At 48.0% G+C, this 19,803-nt stretch overlaps 1 protein-coding gene across 2 annotated transcripts in view; it reads left to right on the top strand.

The window, feature by feature from the left end:
* Positions 1-276: 276 nt before the first annotated feature.
* The window catches only part of SLC37A4 (solute carrier family 37 member 4), a 73,808-nt gene continuing 54,281 nt past the window's right edge, over positions 277-19,803 (top strand). Inside the window, exons 1-2 of one of the 2 annotated variants that reach the window (XM_089670212.1) lie at positions 277-466; positions 17,743-18,215. In XM_089670212.1, coding sequence (XP_089526338.1) covers positions 18,062-18,215 — 154 coding nt within the window. In that variant the 5' untranslated portion in view covers positions 277-466; positions 17,743-18,061. The remainder of the gene's footprint in view (positions 467-17,742; positions 18,216-19,803) is intronic. The other variant, XM_089670211.1, reaches the window with a different exon arrangement.

Here is a 19,803-nt window from a genome sequence, read left to right as displayed (position 1 = left end):
ATTGTACGATTTTCTGTTCTTGGGATTGGATATACTTCAATCGTAATAGTCCTTGTACTCGGCAAGTAAAGGGCGCAGTGTAGTATATGGTAGACGTGTCTGCCACCTAGTGGCGCGCTGACAGCATGGCACATTTACAGGGAAGCCCGGATGTTGGATCCCACAGGGATTTGTGATGTATGTTATCTCTGGTCTCTGCTTCTGATTGGTCACTGTGTATTCCGCCAGTGCAGACACGGAACACATGGTGATACAATGACACCGATCATTCTCTAGTCTCCGTGCCATTCACTGCCAGAGCATAGGGGGCGCGCTACCTCCTCCAATCAGTACCTCACGCTGGCGGCTACCGAAGGGTCGGACTTCGTGCCCTCATTTGCATATGGAAGGTGTGGGCGGGGCTGACACCTCCTCTGCACTGTTATGTGGCGGGAGGAGGCGCGGGCGATGGTCGGTGGAGGGAACGGTAAGTGTGACGTGTCTTCCAGCTCTCTGTCTGTCGGGCCCCTGCTGTGTCCGGCACACACTAGTTTCCTGCCTGAGGGCCATGACACACGGACACTTGTATTACTTATGGAAATGCATCACTGACATTGTTTGCAGTCTCACCAGAGGAGGGCGCACCATTCCTGTCACTAATGAAATGCAATTGTAGGTGGAGGCGGCAAGTGGTCCCTCCATAGTCCCAGGACACCCTGCCACTAAGTCTACCACACCCTGCCCCCGAATCTACCACTCGCTGCCACCAAGTCTACCACACCCTGCCACAGAATCTACCACACCCTGCCACAGAATCTACCACACCCTGCCACAGAGTCTACCACACCCTGCCACCGAGTCTACCACACCCTGCCACCGAATCTACCACACCCTGCCACCGAATCTACCACACCCTGCCACCGAGTCTACCACACCCTGCCACCGAATCTACCACACCCTGCCACCGAATCTACCACACCCTGCCACCGAATCTACCACTCGCTGCCACCGAATCTACCACTCGCTGCCACCGAATCTACCACACCCTGCCACCGAATCTACCACTCGCTGCCACCGAATCTACCACTTGCTGCCACCGAATCTACCACACCCTGCCCCCGAATCTACCACACCCTGCCCCCGAATCTAGCACTCGCTGCCACCAAGTCTACCACACCCTGCCCCCGAGTCTACCACACCCTGCCCCCGAGTCTACCACACCCTGCCCCCGAGTCTACCACACCCTGCCACCGAATCTACCACACCCTGCTCCCCGAATCTACCACACCCTGCTCCCCGAATCTACCACACCCTGCTCCTCGAATCTACCACACCCTGCTCCCCGAATCTACCACACCCTGCTCCCCGAATCTACCACACCCTGCTCCCCGAATCTACCACACCCTGCTCCCCGAATCTACCACACCCTGCCCCCGAATCTACCAGACCCTGCCACCGAGTCTACCAGACCCTGCCACCGAATCTACCACACCCTGCTCCCCGAATCTACCATTCGCTGCCACCGTCTACCACACCCTGCCCCCGAATCTACCACACCCTGCCACCAAGTCTACCACACCCTGCCCCCGAATCTAGCACACCCTGCCACCAAGTCTACCACACCCTGCCACCAAGTCTACCACACCCTGCCCCTGAATCTAGCACTCGCTGCCACCAGATCTACCACACCCTGCCCCCCGAATCTACCACACCCTGCCCCCGAATCTACCACACCCTGCCCCCGAATCTACCACACCCTGCCACCGAATCTACCACACCCTGCCACCAAGTCTACCACACCCTGCCCCCGAATCTAGCACTCGCTGCCACCAAGTCTACCACACCCTGTCACAGAATCTACCACACCCTGCCACCAAATGTATCACTCGCTGCCACCAAGTCTACCACACCCTGCCACCAAGTCTACCACACCCTGCCCCCCGAGTCTACCACTGGCTGCCACCGAATCTACCACTCACTGCCACCAAGTCTACCACACCCTGCCCCCGAGTCTACCACACCCTGCCCCCGAGTCTACCACACCCTGCCCCCGAATCTACCACACCCTGCCACCAAGTCTACCACACCCTGCCCCCGAATCTACCACACCCTGCCACCAAGTCTACCACACCCTGCCACCAAGTCTACCACACCCTGCCCCCCGAATCTACCACTCGCTGCCACCGACTCTACCACACCCTGCCACCGACTCTACCACACCCTGCCACCAAGTCTACCACACCCTGCCCCTGAATCTACCACACCCTGCCACCAAGTCTACCACACCCTGCCCCTGAATCTAGCACCCGCTGCCACCAAGTCTACCACACCCTGCCCCCGAGTCTACCACACCCTGCCCCCGAGTCTAGCACACCCTGCCCCCGAGTCTAGCACACCCTACCACCGAGTCTAGCACACCCTACCACCGAGTCTAGCACACCCTGCCACCGAGTCTAGCACACCCTGCCACCGAGTCTAGCACACCCTGCCACCGAATCTAGCACTCGCTGCCACCAAGTCTACCACACCCTGCCACCGAATCTACCACACCCTGCCACCAAGTCTACCACACCCTGCCACCAAGTCTACCACACCCTGCCCCCCGAATCTACCACTCGCTGCCACCAAGTCTACCACTGGCTGCCACCGAATCTACCACACCCTGACGCCAAATCTACCACACCCTGCCACCGAATCTACCACACCCTGCCACAGAATCTACCACACCCTGCCACCAAGTCTACCACACCCTGCCCCCGAATCTAGCACTCGCTGCCACCAAGTCTACCACACCCTGCCACCAAATCTACCACACCCTGCCACCAAGTCTACCACACCCTGCCCCCCGAATCTACCACTGGCTGCCACCAAGTCTACCACTGGCTGCCACCGAATCTACCACTGGCTGCCACCGAATCTACCACTGGCTGCCACCGAATCTACCACTGACTGCCACCGAGTCTACCACACCCTGCCACCGAATCTACCACACCCTGCCACCGAATTTACCACACCCTGCCACCGAATCTACCACTCGCTGCCACCAAGTCTACCACACCCTGACGCCAAATCTACCACACCCTGACACCGAATCTATCACTCCCTGCCACCAAGTCTACCACACCCTGCCACCGAATCTGTCACTCGCTGCCACCGAATCTACCACTCGCTGCCACCAAGTCTACCACACCCTGCCACAGAATCTATCACTCGCTGCCACCAAATCTACCACACCCTGCCCCCCGAATCTACCACTCGCTGCCACCGAGTCTACCACACCCTGCCACTGAATCTACCACTCGCTGCCACCAAGTCTACCACACCCTGTCACCGAATCTACCACACCCTGCCACCGAATCTACCACACCCTGCCCCCGAGTCTACCACACCCTGCCCCCGAGTCTACCACACCCTGCCCCCGAGTCTAGCACTCGCTGCCACCGAATCTACCACACCCTGCCACCGAGTCTACCACACCCTGCCACCGAGTCTACCACACCCTGCCACCGAGTCTACCACACCCTGCCACCGAATCTACCACTCGCTGCCACCGAGTCTACCACACTCTGCCACCGAATCTAGCACTCGCTGCCACCGAGTCTACCACACCCTGCCACCGAATCTATCACTCTCTGCCACCAAGTCTACCACACCCTGCCACCAAATCTATCACTCGCTGCCACCGAGTCTACCACTGGCTTCCACTTAATCTACTACTCCCTGCCACTGAGTCTACCACACCCTGCCACCGAATCTACCACTCGCTGCCACCGAATCTACCACACCCTGCCACCGAATCTACCACACCTTGACACCGAATCTATCACTCCCTGCCACCAAGTCTACCACACCCTGCCACCGAATCTATCACTCGCTGCCACCAAGTCTACCACTCGCTGCCACCGAGTCTACCACACCCTGCCACCGAATCTATCACTCTCTGCCACCAAGTCTACCACACCCTGCCACCAAATCTATCACTCGCTGCCACCGAGTCTACCACTGGCTTCCACTTAATCTACTACTCCCTGCCACTGAGTCTACCACACCCTGCCACCGAATCTACCACTCGCTGCCACCGAATCTACCACACCCTGCCACCGAATCTACCACACCTTGACACCGAATCTATCACTCCCTGCCACCAAGTCTACCACACCCTGCCACCGAATCTATCACTCGCTGCCACCAAGTCTACCACTCGCTGCCACAAGTCTACCACACCCTGCTACCGAATCTACCACACCCTGCCACCGAATCTATCGCCACCGAATCTACCACACCCTGCCACCGAAGCTACCACACCCTGCCACCGAATCTACCACTCGCTGCCATTCCCTGCCGCCGAGTCTACCACACCCTGCCACCGAATCTACACCTCGCTGCCACCGAATCTACACCTCGCTGCCACCGAATCTACACCTCGCTGCCACCGAATCTACACCTCGCTGCCGCCGAATCTACACCTCGCTGCCGCCGAGTCTACCACACGCTGCCGCCGAATCTACCACTCGCTGCCGCCGAGTCTGCCACACCCTGCCGCCGAGTCTGCCACTTGCTGCCACCGAATCTACACCTCGCTGCCACCGAGTCTACCACACCCTGCCACCGAATCTGCCACTTGCTGCCACAGAATCTGCCACTCGCTGCCCGGGCTGATTTTTCCCACATTTGTGTTTGCAGAAAAATTGATTAGCACCCCAACATTGTATCTTTTCTGAAAGCAGAGGGCCTGCAGAATAAAATGCTGGTTGTTGCAGTTGTTTCTGTTACATGATATTTGTGCAGCCATTTATCAAACTGAAATTTTCAGGAAATTCTCCACTTTGCAGCCCCATGTGTACATGTCACCTGCATGCGTGCAGCTTGGGGAGGGCGAGGAATGCCCCCACATCTATGATTAACCCTGTCCTTCCCACAGAGGATTCATGTTGGCTCTAAGCCCAAGAACCATGTGATCACATGACCTCTGATCATTCAGTTCTCCATCTGCTCAGAGTAGAGAGCTGGGACTGGCAGTCATTGCTCTCCGCTCTGCTCCTACAGCATTCCCTGGAGATCTGAGCTGTGGAGGGGGTGGGTGTAGCGGGCTCCAGCTTTCAGCCTCATGCTGAGTGGCAGACTCAGCTGGTAATCAGGGAGTAAGGTGAATCAGAATAATGTCGGGATCCTTCTACAGCCTAGAGCTTCTCTTCCACATCAGCTGATAGCAGGCAATAACCCAGTGTCAGCTGACTCTGAGTAATGGGAGTTCAAAGGTAAGTGTACACCTGTGACCCACAAGAGAAACACGGCCAAAAAAAAGCTTTCGACATACTTCACTTTTAGGGTCTGTTCACACTATAGAAACGCAGTCCAGGTGCGTTCCGGTACATTTTTGATGCGTTCCATTTCTATATTTCCCCTCTCTTTTTCTGCAATTTAAATAGGTACATGTGTGTTCAAGTCTGGAAAAATGCAGTATGTTCTACTTTTCTTTCTGCAATTGGAACGCACTGGAACTGAAAGCACTGTGAACTATTACATTGACAACCATATAACCTACTTTCTGTGCGTTTTGGATGCAGAAAAAAAGCAACTGAAATGTATGTAGTGTGAACTGGCCCTTAAAGTAATACTAAGACTAAATACATTCTTATAGACAAATTCTATACAACACACCATATATTTCTTTAAAAACAATTCTGAAACACCTATGTATGTACACTCACTGGCCGCTTTATTAGGTACACCTGTTCGATTGCTTGGTAACACAAATTGCTAATCAGCCAATCCCATGGCAGCAACTCAATGCATTTAGGCATCTAGATGTGGTGAAGACGGCTTGCTGAAGTTCACACTGAGCATCAGCATGGGGAAAAAAGGGGATTTAGCTGACTGAATGCGGCATGGTTGTTGGTGCCAGACGGACTGGTCTGAGGATTTCAAAAACTGCTAATCTACTAGGATTTTCACACACAACCATCTCTAGGTTTTACAAAGAATATTTCCAAAAAGAGAAAATATCCAGTGAGTGGCAGTTGTGTTGTCGAAAATGCCTTGATGTCAGAGGAGAATGGGCAGACTGGTTCAAGATGATAGAAGGGCAACAGTAACTCATGTCAATATGGACCAAAATTTGGGAGGAATGTTTCTAACACCTTGTTGAATCTACGCCACGAACAGTTAAAGGATAAGTTCACTTTTCTGACAAAAATAATAAATGCACATTTTTTTGCAGGTGAAAAAAATGTGCGTTTATTATTTTTGTCTACAGGAGCCTGAAAAGCATTGCACCAAGGATCAGTAGATCGCTGATGCCATGCAGGTCTCTGCAGACCTGTCAGAATTTCTGCTTGCCATACGGGATGTACGAACAAGCAGGTATTCTGATAGGAAGCTTCAATGAGTATGTTGAAAACTACAAGCCCACAGCTGCTAAGGCTGTTGGGACATGCAGTTCATTCATTTACGGAAGTCCGTGAATGAATGACACGGCCGTGTGCACGGAGCCCCGCACGGCTGCGCTGTTTTAAAATTGGACAGATGGTACGGGGGGAACGTTTCCCCATACTATCTGTCAGAGGGTGGGGTCAGCTGCGGCTGCTGCAGCCATGGGAACATGTTACACGTTCCACCCTAAAAACAGATGTAACATGTTCCCAAAGGTGAACTTATCCTTTAAGGCAGTTCTGAAGGCAAAATGGAGTCCAACCTGCTACTAGCAAGGTGTACCTAATAAAGTGTCTGGTGAGTGTATGTTGTTAAATTAGCAGCCTCTGGTTCCTATGCACAGTTTCCGCTAACGTCTGGTCGAGGAGTGCGCATGCCTTCATTTGACGCCATCTGAGTCCTCTCTTAGGACTTCATATCCAAAGATTCATAGGGCCATCAGGCATGGGTGGTGCTTACAAGTCACTTTTCAATCACTTCCACTTTGGAGGTGTATTTTATGTCTTTAACCACTTCAGCACCAAGCTGTTTCTGGCACTTTGTTTACATTTTATCAGTATTTTTTGGCCTCCTGGACCGGTGTCCCGCTTTCTTGATGATTTCTCCGCCTGGCTACCTTACTTTCTCTCCTCTGAACTGTCCACTATCATTCTCGGAGATTTTAACATTCCTAATAATATCAACAACCCAGCTACATCCCAACTCTTCAACCTAACCTCATCTTTTGCATTAGCACAGTGTATACAGTCCTCCACTCACTCTGATGGGAATACATTAGGCCTTGTTTTCTCCCATCTTTGCACTCCTTACAACCTCAAAAACACCCCCTTTCCTCTGTCTGATCACAATCTCATCACCTTCACAGTGTCCTCGTCTTCAAACACCTATCCCTCCAAGCAGCAAATAATTACCCGCAGAAACCTTCACAACTTGAACACTGCTCCTTTCCGCTCTGCAACTGACCAACTCTATGACAGAATCTCTCCCCTGTCTTGCCCTGACCTGGCCACTGCTGTCTACAACAATTCGCTTTCATCCACATTAGACTCACTTGCTCCTCTAACAAAACAAAGTATCAGGCCCTGACCATTACAACCTTGGCAGACTGACGACACCAGAAATCTTAAACGACATAGTCGTGCGCTGGAGCGATTGTGGCGTAAAACCAAATCCCAGCAAGCATTCACCCTATATAAATCTGCTTTCTTAACATAAAATTCCTCCCTTCATGCTGCCAAACAAGCCTACTTTGTCACTCTTATTAATACCTTGTCATCCAGTCCTCGTCGTCTCTTCTCTACTTTTAACTCTCTACTTTTCCACCTCCACCCAGTACCTCACTCACTGCTCACGAGATTGCAAATCATTTCAAAAACAAGATTGATGCATTCGTAGGGGCATTGCCACTGCACAGACATCCATCCCACTTATCATACCTTATACTAAACCTCCCTCAACACTTTCCTCTTTTGACCTTGCTACTACCGAAGAGGTCACTAAGGTTTTCTCAGAAGCCCGTCTCACCACCTGCCCCCCCTGGATCCTGTCCCCTCACAACTACTACGGTCACCCTCTTCTTCCATCCTATGCTCCTTCACTCACATCTTCAATCTTTCCCTCTCTACTGGTGCCTTCCCCTCTAAAGCATGCACACATCACTCCCATACTTAAAACGCCCTCCCTGGACCCCACCAACCTGAACAACTTAAGACCCATCTCTCTGCTGCCATTTACCTCTAAACTCCTCGAATGCTTAGTCTACAATCGCCTGAGCTCCCACCTCACCGACAACAATCTTCTTGACCCTTTACAGTCTGGCTTTCGCTCACTACACTCCACTGAAACTGCCCTTCTAAAACTCACTAATGATCTATTAACAGCTAAAACCAATGGCCACTACTCCGTACTCTTACTACTTGATCTCTCTGTGGCTTTTGATACGGTTGACCATCCCCTCCTCAAAAAACTCTCCTCTCTTGGCCTCAGAGACTCTGCTCTCTCCTGGTTCTCCTCCTACCTATCACAGTGCTCCTTCAGCGTTACCTATAACTCTGCCTCCTCCTCTTCACTCCCTCTTTCTGTAGGGGTCCCTCAAGGTTCTGTCCTTGGACCCCTTCTCTTCTTCATCTACACCTCCTCCCTTGGTCACTTGATAAACTCCCATGGCTTTAAGTACCATCTCTATGCTGATGACACACAAATCTTTCTACCCATTACCTCACCCCTTCAGTCTCCTCTCGCATTACTAACCTACTAAGCGACATATCGGCATGGATGTCACTCCATTTCCTAAAACTCAGTCTTTCCAAAACTGAGCTCTTAGTATTCCCCCCAGCCCGTGCCCCCTCCCCTGACTTCTCCATCAAGATCAATAACACAACCATCATTCCGTCCCCTCATGCCAGGGTACTAGGTGTAATCCTAGACTCCCATCTGTCCTTTCAGTCCCAAATCCATTCACTGTCCAAATCTTGTAGACCTCCGCAACATCTCCAAGATACGGCCGTTCCTAACCTCGGAAACCACTAAGCAACTTATTCACTCCCTTGTTATATCTTGCCTTGACTATTGTAACTCCCTCCTCATTGGCCTACCTAATTGCAGGCTATCCCCTCTTCAGTCTATCATGAATGCTGCTGCCAGACTTATCCACCTTACTAACCATTCTGTATCTGCCACCCCTCTGCCAATCCCTCCACTGGCTTCCCATTGCCCAACGGATAAAATTCAAAACATTAACAATAACGTATAAAGCCATTTATAACTCTGCCCCAAATTACATCAACGAACTCGTCTCTAAATATCACCCAAACTGTACTCCTCCGCTCCTCGCAAGACCTCCTGTTCTCTAGCTCCCTTGTCTCCTCCTCCCCCCATGCTTGTCTCCAGGACTTCTCCAGAGCTTCCCCCATCCTCTGGAACTCTCTACCCCAATTTATCAGACTATCGCCTACTCTGCTCACTTTTAGGCGATCTTTGAAAACTTATCTCTTCAGGGAAGCCTATCCTGCCCTCAGCTAATAATGGAATCTTCTACTCTTCCAACCAGTCCATCCCCCACAGTTACTACCTTTTGTACCACTAGCCCCTTCCTCCTAGATTGTAAGCTCCAAGGAGCAGGGCCCTCCTATCCCTCTTGTATTGAACTGTATTGTTGCTGTATTGTCTCTCATTATATTGTAAAGCGCTGAGCAAACTGTTGGCGCTATATAAATCCTGTATAATAATAATAATATATTTTTTGCCAATAAATGTCTTAGAACCCCCAAACATTATATATTTTTTAAATTGGATGCCCTAGAGAATAAATTGGTGGTTTTTGCATTTTTTTTATGTCACACAATATTTGCTATATTTTTCAAACACAATTTGTGGGAAAAAATACACTCTTTTGAATATTATTGCAAAAAAAAAAACATTACATAACCTAATTTTTTTTGTAAACTATAAAAGATGACATTATGCCAAGTAAATAGATACCAAACATGTCATGCTTTAAAATTGCACACGCCGTGCAATGGTTTAAGTTTTACTTGGACTGGCCTGGCTACCCTTCTTTCTCTCCTCCGAGCTACCCACCATCATCCTTGGGGATTTCAACATCCCTGTCAACATCGACAACCATCGGCCACATCCCAACTCCTCCACTTCACCTCCTCTTTTGCACTTGCACAGTGCATAGAATCCACCACTCACTTTGACGGGAATATCCTCAACCTTGTCTTCTCCCATCTCTGCGCTCCCCACAACCTCTCAAACACCCCCTTCCCTCTCTCTGACCACAACCTTATTACCTTCTCTGTCTCCTCATCCTCTAACGCCTACCCTTCCAAATGTAATACTACTACCAGCCGTACCCACCGCAACCTGAACCCTGCCCCCCTCCACTCTACAGCTGATCAACTTTACGACAGCATCCTTCCCCTGCCCTGCCCCGACCTGGCCATGACTGCCTATAACAACTCGCTGTCAACCGCCCTTGACTCGCTAGCGCCATTAACCACACGAAACATCAGACCCCGACCGCTCCAGCCCTGTCAGACTGATCACACCAAAACTCTCAAATGACACAGTCGTGCGCTGGAGCGACTATAGCGCAAAACTAGATCCCAACTAGCATTCACTCGCTATAAATCTGCCTTCCACACCTACACCTCCTCCCTCCACGCTGCCAAACAAGCCTACTTCCTTACCCTCCTCAAGACCCTCTCCTTCAATCCTCGCTGGCTCTTCTCCACCTTCAACTCTCTACTCTCTCCGCCCCCACCTCCACCCAGCACCTCGCTCACTGCCCTTGAGTTTGGCAATCACTTCAAAAACAAGATTGACGCAATTCGCAAGGACATAGCCACTGCTCAAACTTCCTCCCCACCCATCCCCTCTCACACAGCTACCCCCTCATCACCCCACTCCCTTGGCCTCACCACTGTTCAGACCTTCACCTCACCTAACATTCCTCACACTGAAGCCCCCTCAACACTCCACTCCTTCGACCTTACTACCATTGAGGAGGTCACCAAGGTCTTCTCTGAAGCCCGTCCCACCACCTGCCCCCTCGACCCTGTCCCCTCACAACTCCTACGACTTCCCTCCTCCTCCATCCTACACTCCCTTACCTACATCTTTATTCTCTCCCTCTCTTCTGGCGCATTCCCCTCCCCTCTGAAGCATGCGCACATCACCCCCATACTTAAAAAGCCCTCCCTGGACCCCACTGACCCGAACAACCTTAGACCCATCTCCCTGCTGCCATTCGCATCCAAACTCCTCGAGCGCTTAGTCTACAATCACCTAAGCTCCCACCTCAATGACAACAATCTCCTCGATCCCCTACAGTCCGGCTTCCGTCCCCTACACTCCACCGAAACTGCCTTACTCAAACTCTCCAACGACCTGCTAACCGCCAAAGCTAATGGCCACTATTCAGTGCTCCTACTCCTCAACCTCTCTGCGGCTTTCGACACAGTCGACCACCCCCTCCTCCTCAAAAAAATACACTTCCTTGGCCTCAGAGATTCCGCTTTCTCCTGGCTCTCGTCCTACCTATCACAACTCTCCTTCAGCATTACCTATAACGCTACCACCTCCCCCTCACTCCCCCTCTCTGTTGGGGTCCCTCAAGGCTCTGTCCTCGGGCCCCTTCTTTTCTCCATCTACACCTCCTCCCTTGGTCAACTCATACACTCTCACGGCTTCAACTACCAGCTCTATGCCGACGACACGCAAATCTATCTCTCGACCCCTCGCCTCACCCCCTCAGTCTCCCCCCGAATCACAAGTCTGCTGAACGACATATCAGATTGGATATCACTCCACTTCCTTAAACTGAACCTCTCCAAAACTGAGCTCCTAGTCTTCCCCCCAGCCCGCACACCACCCCCCACTGACGTCTCCATCTCGTCCAACAATGCCACCATCCGGCTCGCCCCGCAGGCCAGAGTACTTGGTGTCATTCTTGACTCCAATCTATCCTTCCAGCCCCAAGTCCAATCACTAACAAACTCATGCAGACTCCACCTCTGCAACATCGCCAAAATACGCACATTCCTAACCCCAGAAACCACTAAGCAGCTCATTCACTCCCTCATCATATCACGACTCGATTACTGCAACTCCCTCCTCACTGGCCTGCCTCACCACAGGCTATCCCCGCTTCAGTCGCTCCTGAATACGGCAGCCAGATTCATTCATCTTACCAACCGCTCCGTTTCCGTCACCCCCCTCTGCCAATCCCTCCACTGGCTTCCGATTGCCCAATGGATCAAATTCAAAATCCTAACACTGACGTACAAAGCTGTCCACCATACTGCCCCAAACTACATCACCGACCTAATATCCAAGTACCACCCTACACGCACTCTCCGCTCCTCACAAGACCTCCTTCTCTCTAGTTCCCTAGTCTCCTCCTCCCATGCCCGCTTCCAGGACTTTTCCAGGGCGTCACCCATACTCTGGAACTCCCTACCCCAATCCATCAGACTATCATCTACTCTCCTCTCCTTTAGGCGCACCCTGAAAACCCACCTCTTCAGGGAAGCCTACCCCACCTCCTGCTAATTCCCGACCTCCTCCACTCTTCCTACCACTCCATCCCCCACAGCTATTTCCTCCTGTACCACTATCCCCTCCCTCCTAGATTGTAAGCTCGAAGGAGCAGGGCCCTCGAACCCCTCGTGTATCGCATTGTATTGTTATTGTACTGTCGCATGTACTGTCCCCCATTGTAATGTACAGCGCTGAGTGAACTGTTGGCGCTTTATAAATACTGTATAATAATAATACTTGTTATTCATAGGTGACGCTTTAAAAGTCTTTACAGGTTACTACTTTAGATTTACAGATGAGTTCTGGTGCGAGAATTGCTGCTCATGATCTGACAATTGCGGCGATTTTTTAATCACTTTTATTGCTGTCACAAGGAGTGTAAACATTCCCTGTCAGCAATAGACACGTGACAGGTATTTTTATGGAGGGATCTGTGGTCCATATGACTCCCAAATCCCTCAAACTGCATGCGAAAGAATTCAAAACACCAGGATCAGTGTTTTTGAATGCTTTCAGGTTTTTAAAAATTGTGGCAAAAGTTTCAGAGTAAACTCGAAATGCTCTCAAGTCATCACTTTATTTAGAATAAAGGAGAGCCGATTAAAGCCGATTCCGGCTTTTCCTGGTTGTCCGGCCAGCCGGCAACAATGCTGGCTGGTTGCTCGGTATTCCTGGTGGGAAAGGAGATCATGAAAGAGTGGTGGGAGGCGGTGGATGTCCCCTCCTGCTGTTTGTACAAGCAATCAGCTAGTAGCTGCTCCAATTGCTTCTGCAAGAAAGCCAACTGCTGGCTCTAAAAAAAAAAACTGTACTGGGGTACCGGTATTCTTTCTGATACAATCACTGAAAGCCCAGTGATGTGTGGGTATGTCGCTGGTCCGGCATTGGTTAAAGCTCTTGGGCTGCCTGTGCCTCAGGCAGCAAACTTATGTCAGCTCAAATGGGTGGCTACAGCAGGGCTCCTTAGTACTCAAGCTAAGGATCCAGTCTTGTATTAGAAGGTGGGGCTAATGATCAGGGTACCAGGTAAAACTGCAGCAAAGGAAAGCTTTCAAACATGCAGGACCGTATAATGTAAGTCTGGACATCACATACTGTAATTCTAAAATAGGGCTGGTAATGTCTTGTTAACATGTATGTTTGTAAAAAATAGACATTCTGGTTTAATATTCAATATATTCTTAAATCATGTTGTGCACTAAGACATAAGTATTATGTACTGTATGCCTTATCATAGCTGCACATTATAATTCCATGAGTACTTTGGTGACATGAGAGGGTTAATTTTCAGCCAGCCTGGTCACATTTACACTGATGCTATTTGTGAAAGGCTGTCAGCCCCCAGAGCCGAAAAGCTCAGCATGTTTTATATTTAGTCCCCACCATTCAAGTGCTGCATTATATTCTAGCTCATACTGAATTACACTCATACAATCGGATACCCTGATATAACGTTCACGAACAGCAGGCAGCAAGGTTCTGGGCAACTTAGTCCAAGTGCAGTACCTAAACTATGATATTTGGGATAATTAGCACATTGGTAAAAACATTTTTAGTGAGTTCAGGCCAGTCTGAACTGTGGTCTAGGGCTAGCCAGCCACTTTTATTAAACACAATTAAAGTTCAACAGAAAATCAGTTGCCCACCCAGAGGTTTCCACCATAAAAAAAACCCAACAGAAAACAACAAAATAAGCCACATGTCTCTGTCTTCAGCAATGCTGCTACTTAGGCCTGAAACCTTGTCTTTTAGCTGCTCCCTCAGACCATCTTACACAGTACATCTGTGTTCATTCAGCTTTCCCAGCTCTCCTGGCTGTCTCAGCCTTTTGAGTTCTCCAGGTCCCCTTAGCCTTTTCACTGGCCACACCCTGTTGCACCAGCACACGTCCTGGCCTTCCCCATAGGGGATCTCCTGACGGTCCAGGCTCTCTCACTTTTCTGAGACCTCCAGATTCCCTCAGTCCCTTGGACTCCCCTAGTCGTCTCCGTTCTTCATTATAAGGACTGTGCACATCTGCACTCACAGCCTATCGGTCTCTTGCAAGACTTAGGCATTGGGTTGGAGACTTCTCCCTTCCAAAAACTATTTGAAGTCTCCAAACTTCAGAACCCAATCCGGGAATAACAAAACAGTTTCCTCTACTCTTCTCTGAAACTAAAAATACCACTTTGTGAATGGAGTCCATTGTCATATAACTTTGAATCACTGGATTAAATGTTTTTCTGCTGATGAACAAAAATACTCTTTATTCCTTTGAAACATACAGAATCATTTTCATTTAATCTCATTTCTCAGACTACATAATTGAAGGTTGGTTCCTCAGAAAATATTGAAACCACTGAATCAGCAATGCCGCAAGGCATACTACATTTACATACTAGGCCTTTGTTAGTTGTAAAGGAGTGATTTTTTTTTTAATCTCGTAAATGAAAAACAACTCGTTCAACAATGTGTTGTCTTTAGACTGTTCTGGTGAGCTGTGGATCTCGTTTGACCTGTCCATGTGGCCTTGCACACAGTTACTACCTATGCAAATTTTGTTTTGTTCTCAGCTTTGTAGCACAAAGTGTAATCTGTTCCAAAAACATTTTGTGGAATTTGTCCCTTTTGAGTTTTCTCTGGATCTCTAAACTTTGAACCAATTCCACTTTCAACAGGTTGATCAATAATTTTAGACAAAGGGTCACAGACACAGCTGTGCACAAAAGGAAAAGTCTGGTACAAAACATCACATTCCTTCTGTACTGAAATGTATTGTAATTTACTGTCTCCCTTATATTGTAAAGCGCTGCACAAACTGTTGGCACTATATAAACCCTGTATAATAATAATAACAACTGCACAGGGAGACATGGCTGTCAGATCCATGAAAGGACATTCTAAGGAAAAAAACAAGTATACAGCCACCACCAACCCAGACAGCAGTAACATTCGACAAACTCCTACAAAAAATAGGCATGATTAAGTTTTAATTTAACTTTTAGGGCTCATGTACACAGGGCATTTGGTAAACTCTTCTGAACGATGGAAACTGACTGCTAGAAAACGTAGGTTAAAAAAATGTCAGTTTAGCCGCGTTTGCATACCGCGTTTATGAGCATTTATGTTTTTAAGCATTTTTAAAAGGTAACCTCAGGAGACCTTCCCAAATGCCCAGAATGAACTGAAAAATAGTAAATAACTATTTCAGACATTTTGAGAGGAATAGAGCAGAAGCAGGGAGAGCAGTATGTGTTGAGATGACCTGTCTTTTCTGGTTGTATTCACTATGGATCCCATCATGAGCATAATGCAGCACGTTGTACCATTTTGTCCTTCAGGTGAAACCTGGAACTGACTGCGCTGGTGTACCGGGTCCATTTGAATACATGGAAAACAATTTGCATGCATTTCTGATGATGAAAAAAGGCTCTGGACAGCATCTGGATATGGAACAGTTAAAAAATGCTTTTAAACGTAAACGCACGTTTACAAGCATTTGGCGTTTGAAAGGCCAGTAAAATCTACTCCTGAACGCAAGTTTGGTGCGTTCTAAAAAAACGACTGTAAATGACTATGTGTACATGGACACATAGGAAAACATTAGGGGGAGTTCAGGGGCTGCTGAAATAAACGCTGAACAGCTCCTGAACATCAGTTTAGCAGCTGCAGTGTACATGAGCCCTTATTTATCTTTTAAAAGTCACCCTCCCTGCCCTTGTCCTAGTCCCAGTTGGACTTCTCTTTCCCTACTCATCTTAAGCTAGCCATGCTTGATTGTCTCTTGTTCAGGCTGCAGGCCAAATGAGAGATAATCAACTGATTCCTGCAACTATGCTAACAGCAGCCAGAGGATTCTCCACTGCCAGGTATTGGATTTATGGCTTGCTGGATTTATGGCTGGCTGTAATTACTACTGGCCATACATGGCTCAATCTTTTTTTAGAAAACAATTGAACCAATTCCCCCATCCACACGATTGAGGTGGATGCAGGAATCCTCCCCACTACGCTATTGTATTTTAATAGTGGGGGGACTTCTCCGTTGTCATAATACACGGATCAGTGCTGCAGCTGCTGATCAAGCAGCTTTATTCCAACAGGTCTGTTCAACAGATGTCAGTTGTTACATATGGATTGAAATTCAGCTGGTTCGTCTATGGCCACCTTTAGTTCCCTGAATCCTTTTCATTTGCTAGAGCAGAGATAAAGTGTAAGTTTCCATTTACTCAAGAAGATTTCATGGTTAGGTTGAATATTCAAGGCTGATTGAAGTCACAGAAACAGATATTCTGGAGGGGGGGGGGTGGTATCTAGCTGCTTTCTATGTATTCCTGGTGTTTTATTGCACCCTAGAGGCACAGGTGCAGTGTTCAACCCCATTGCCTGCAATCAGAGTATATGTCAGGCTGTGACTGGGCGGGTTGATTGCAGTATTGAGTGGTAGGGCCTTATTCATTCAGGAATGATTGCAACACAGACAGTAGGGCTGGATGTTGCACTTAGTCGCACAATAAAATGCCAGAAAAAAAGCACGAAAAGCAGTCCAATAGGCTCCAAATACTGCACTGCCCAGTGCAGTCTAACTGATAAGACTTTGCTTGAGGTAAGTTATCATAAGGGTTGTAATCAGTATTTATCTAGGGTTGGGGGTGGGGAAACAGGAGCAGGATCTGCCCTACAAAAAACAGTAGCATACAATATGGTTGTATCTTTCTGCCGGGAGTGACAGGTGTAGGTACAGCTTCCATCAATCAGCTTGTACAAATCAATGGCAGGCGTTGGCTGTACACGTATGTATGCAAACATGTGACTCTGAGCAACTACATGAGGACAGGGCCGTATGTACTGCCGTGAACACTGACTTTCTCTGTATTTCATGTAAGCATGTAGGCGTTTGAATTTGTGTACATACAGTATGCATGCACCACCACTTGTCACTTCCTATAGAAAAATACAGCCTTTCCAGTACAACTGGAATTTTTGGCTTTTTTCCTCACCTCCATCCCTGGTGACAAACAGAGAGTGTGTATCTCCCTAGGGAGGAATGATGGGTTTATCTAATCTAACAGGATGGTTTGATTACAGATACACTTTAATGCTTGCCTCTAAAAGGTGATTGTTTTCTTTATCATTAGCTTGCTTTTCACATGTCCATTTACAGTTTGTGATAGCTGTATCTATGGTTGCTCTTTGCCCTTGTGTTTCATTGTGACATACATTAGAGGTAAACAATTGTTACAAATATTTGTTAGCTGGAATATTAAATTCCTTTGCTGTCCTCTTCTTTCTTCTGTCCCTGCAGGGTAATGTACATGCGTGACACCTCCTAGGTTAATCATTCTCCCTGAAGTATTTTTGTTGGCAGCCTCATAGAAAACAGGGAGCAAACGCACTACTCAGCAGAAAACCTAGAAGAGATTGGCAGAATCCTCTCCCCTCCTCGGACTTTCTCTCCGCAGCTCATCAGGCGTGTTATGTGCTCTATGTTCTGACTGGGAAATCTGTTTGCTATATGTGAGCTGTACTGCTATCTACATCTATAGGCTGAGTACCAGGAGAAGAGCTTTTACCCTTTTTAAATGAATTACTGGAACTAAGTTACAGATCTCCACGTGGACACAATGGGGCAGCAGGGACAGGGATATGGCTACTACAGGACAGTCATCTTTAGTGCCATGTTTATGGGATATACGTTGTACTATTTTAATCGAAAGACATTCTCTTTTGTCATGCCATCTATAATGCAAGAAATCAAGCTTGACAAGGATGATTTGGGTGAGTTGTTTTTAAACATCTGTTCTGCAAACAAGTCAGATAATGTTCCCATAACTGCATTTTCATAGTCAATTTCGTTTTCTGTATATTTAGCTTTATTTATGCTGTTATTTTTTATGCACTGTATGCTAGATTTGTAAAGATCATGCAATGCATGAGCTGTAGCTCATGACCTGAATTTGGGTGTACAAAAATGCAGGGTCATATGATTTAAATATGTTTTAGCACCCTTCTTGCTGTCTGTACAAAACTAAAGATAATTTAAAATGAAAGTAAGTAAATGCCTTACACGACTGTATGAATAAAACTGTATTCTTAGTTCGCTGTTAATGATTTAAATGCCTTGATATGGGGGCATGGTTTATCTTTTTCAAGCAAAAAATTACAATTTACAAGACAGACTTTGTATAGGAATACAACCTAAAGTGGACCTTTTAATTATTTTCTTATTTCCTGAAGTACAGGTTGGGCTGTCTGGTGCGCTCATGATACTTTCACTATTTAACTTCCGATTAGCCATAGCAGCCCACACAGGTTCTATGGGGCATGGGGTGAAAGGTGCTGGGGCTATTAGGCCAATTTAAGCATAGAAAATCTGTGTGCATGGGAAGATCACATATCCATTACTGTAGTATTAAAGATTGCAGCAGATGCTAATGAAACTGACCCTCTACTCCCTGTGACATTTCCGATCAAGAAGAGCTTATGTCAGACATACAGAATAGTTGTCACTAGTCACAGATTTCCTTTGCAGGCTGTGCAGTAAGGGGAATTTGTTTGCCTGTCTTAGTGGTGTAGATTTACTGCCCTCAAAGCTTCTGGTCTTCCTGGCTAGAAGTGAAATTGCTGCTGCATACCTAACACAGAATTCCTCAAGCTGTAAAATCCTTAAGTGTCTCCTCAGCTAAAAACTGGCAGCTGTTTATAGTTCTGCAAAATAAAAGTTTAAAGTGGTTGTGAAGGTTTTTTTTACTTTAATGCATTCTCTGCATTATAGTGGAGTTCCACCCAAAGTGGAAGTTCCGCTTTAAAAATTGGTCCCCCGCTCCCCATTAAGTGGGTACCCGAAATTTGACAGGTACACACTCCCACTTCCGCTGCGATCACCTAGGCAATCGGAAGCAGAAGTTGTCCTCCTACCCTCCCTCCCCCAAGTCTTGTTGGACACGTGACAGGTCCCAGAAGACGACGGGGCCATTCAGGAAGCGCATGCGCAGTGGGCACCTGGCTGTGAAGCCGCAAGCTGTCACAGCCGGGTGCCCACACTGAAGATGCCTGCTCCTGGAATACAGGACGGCCGGTGAAATGGGCTACGGCGGGGGCACTGCGGGATTGTGGGACAGGTGAGTGGCTGTTTTTTAAACGTCAGCAGCTAGAATTTTTGTAGCTGCTGACTTTTTTATTTTTTTACGGAGTGAGTGGAACTCTGCTTTAAAGTAAAAAACCTTTCATGTGCAGCTTTTTCTCCTTCTCCAGCCTCACGTATGTTCAGTGTGAATCCAGGCTAAAAAAAATTTGTTTAGATTTATAGAGAATTGTGTCCAGAAGTGCTGACAATTGGTATAATATAAAATATTGTTGTGGTCGT

Source organism: Staurois parvus, unplaced genomic scaffold (genome assembly GCF_062004578.1).
Source record: "Staurois parvus isolate SC_StPar_1 unplaced genomic scaffold, SC_StPar_1.0 ptg000087l, whole genome shotgun sequence".
Classification (NCBI taxonomy): Eukaryota; Metazoa; Chordata; class Amphibia; order Anura; family Ranidae; genus Staurois; species Staurois parvus.
This window is presented reverse-complemented; position numbering and strand designations above follow the sequence as displayed.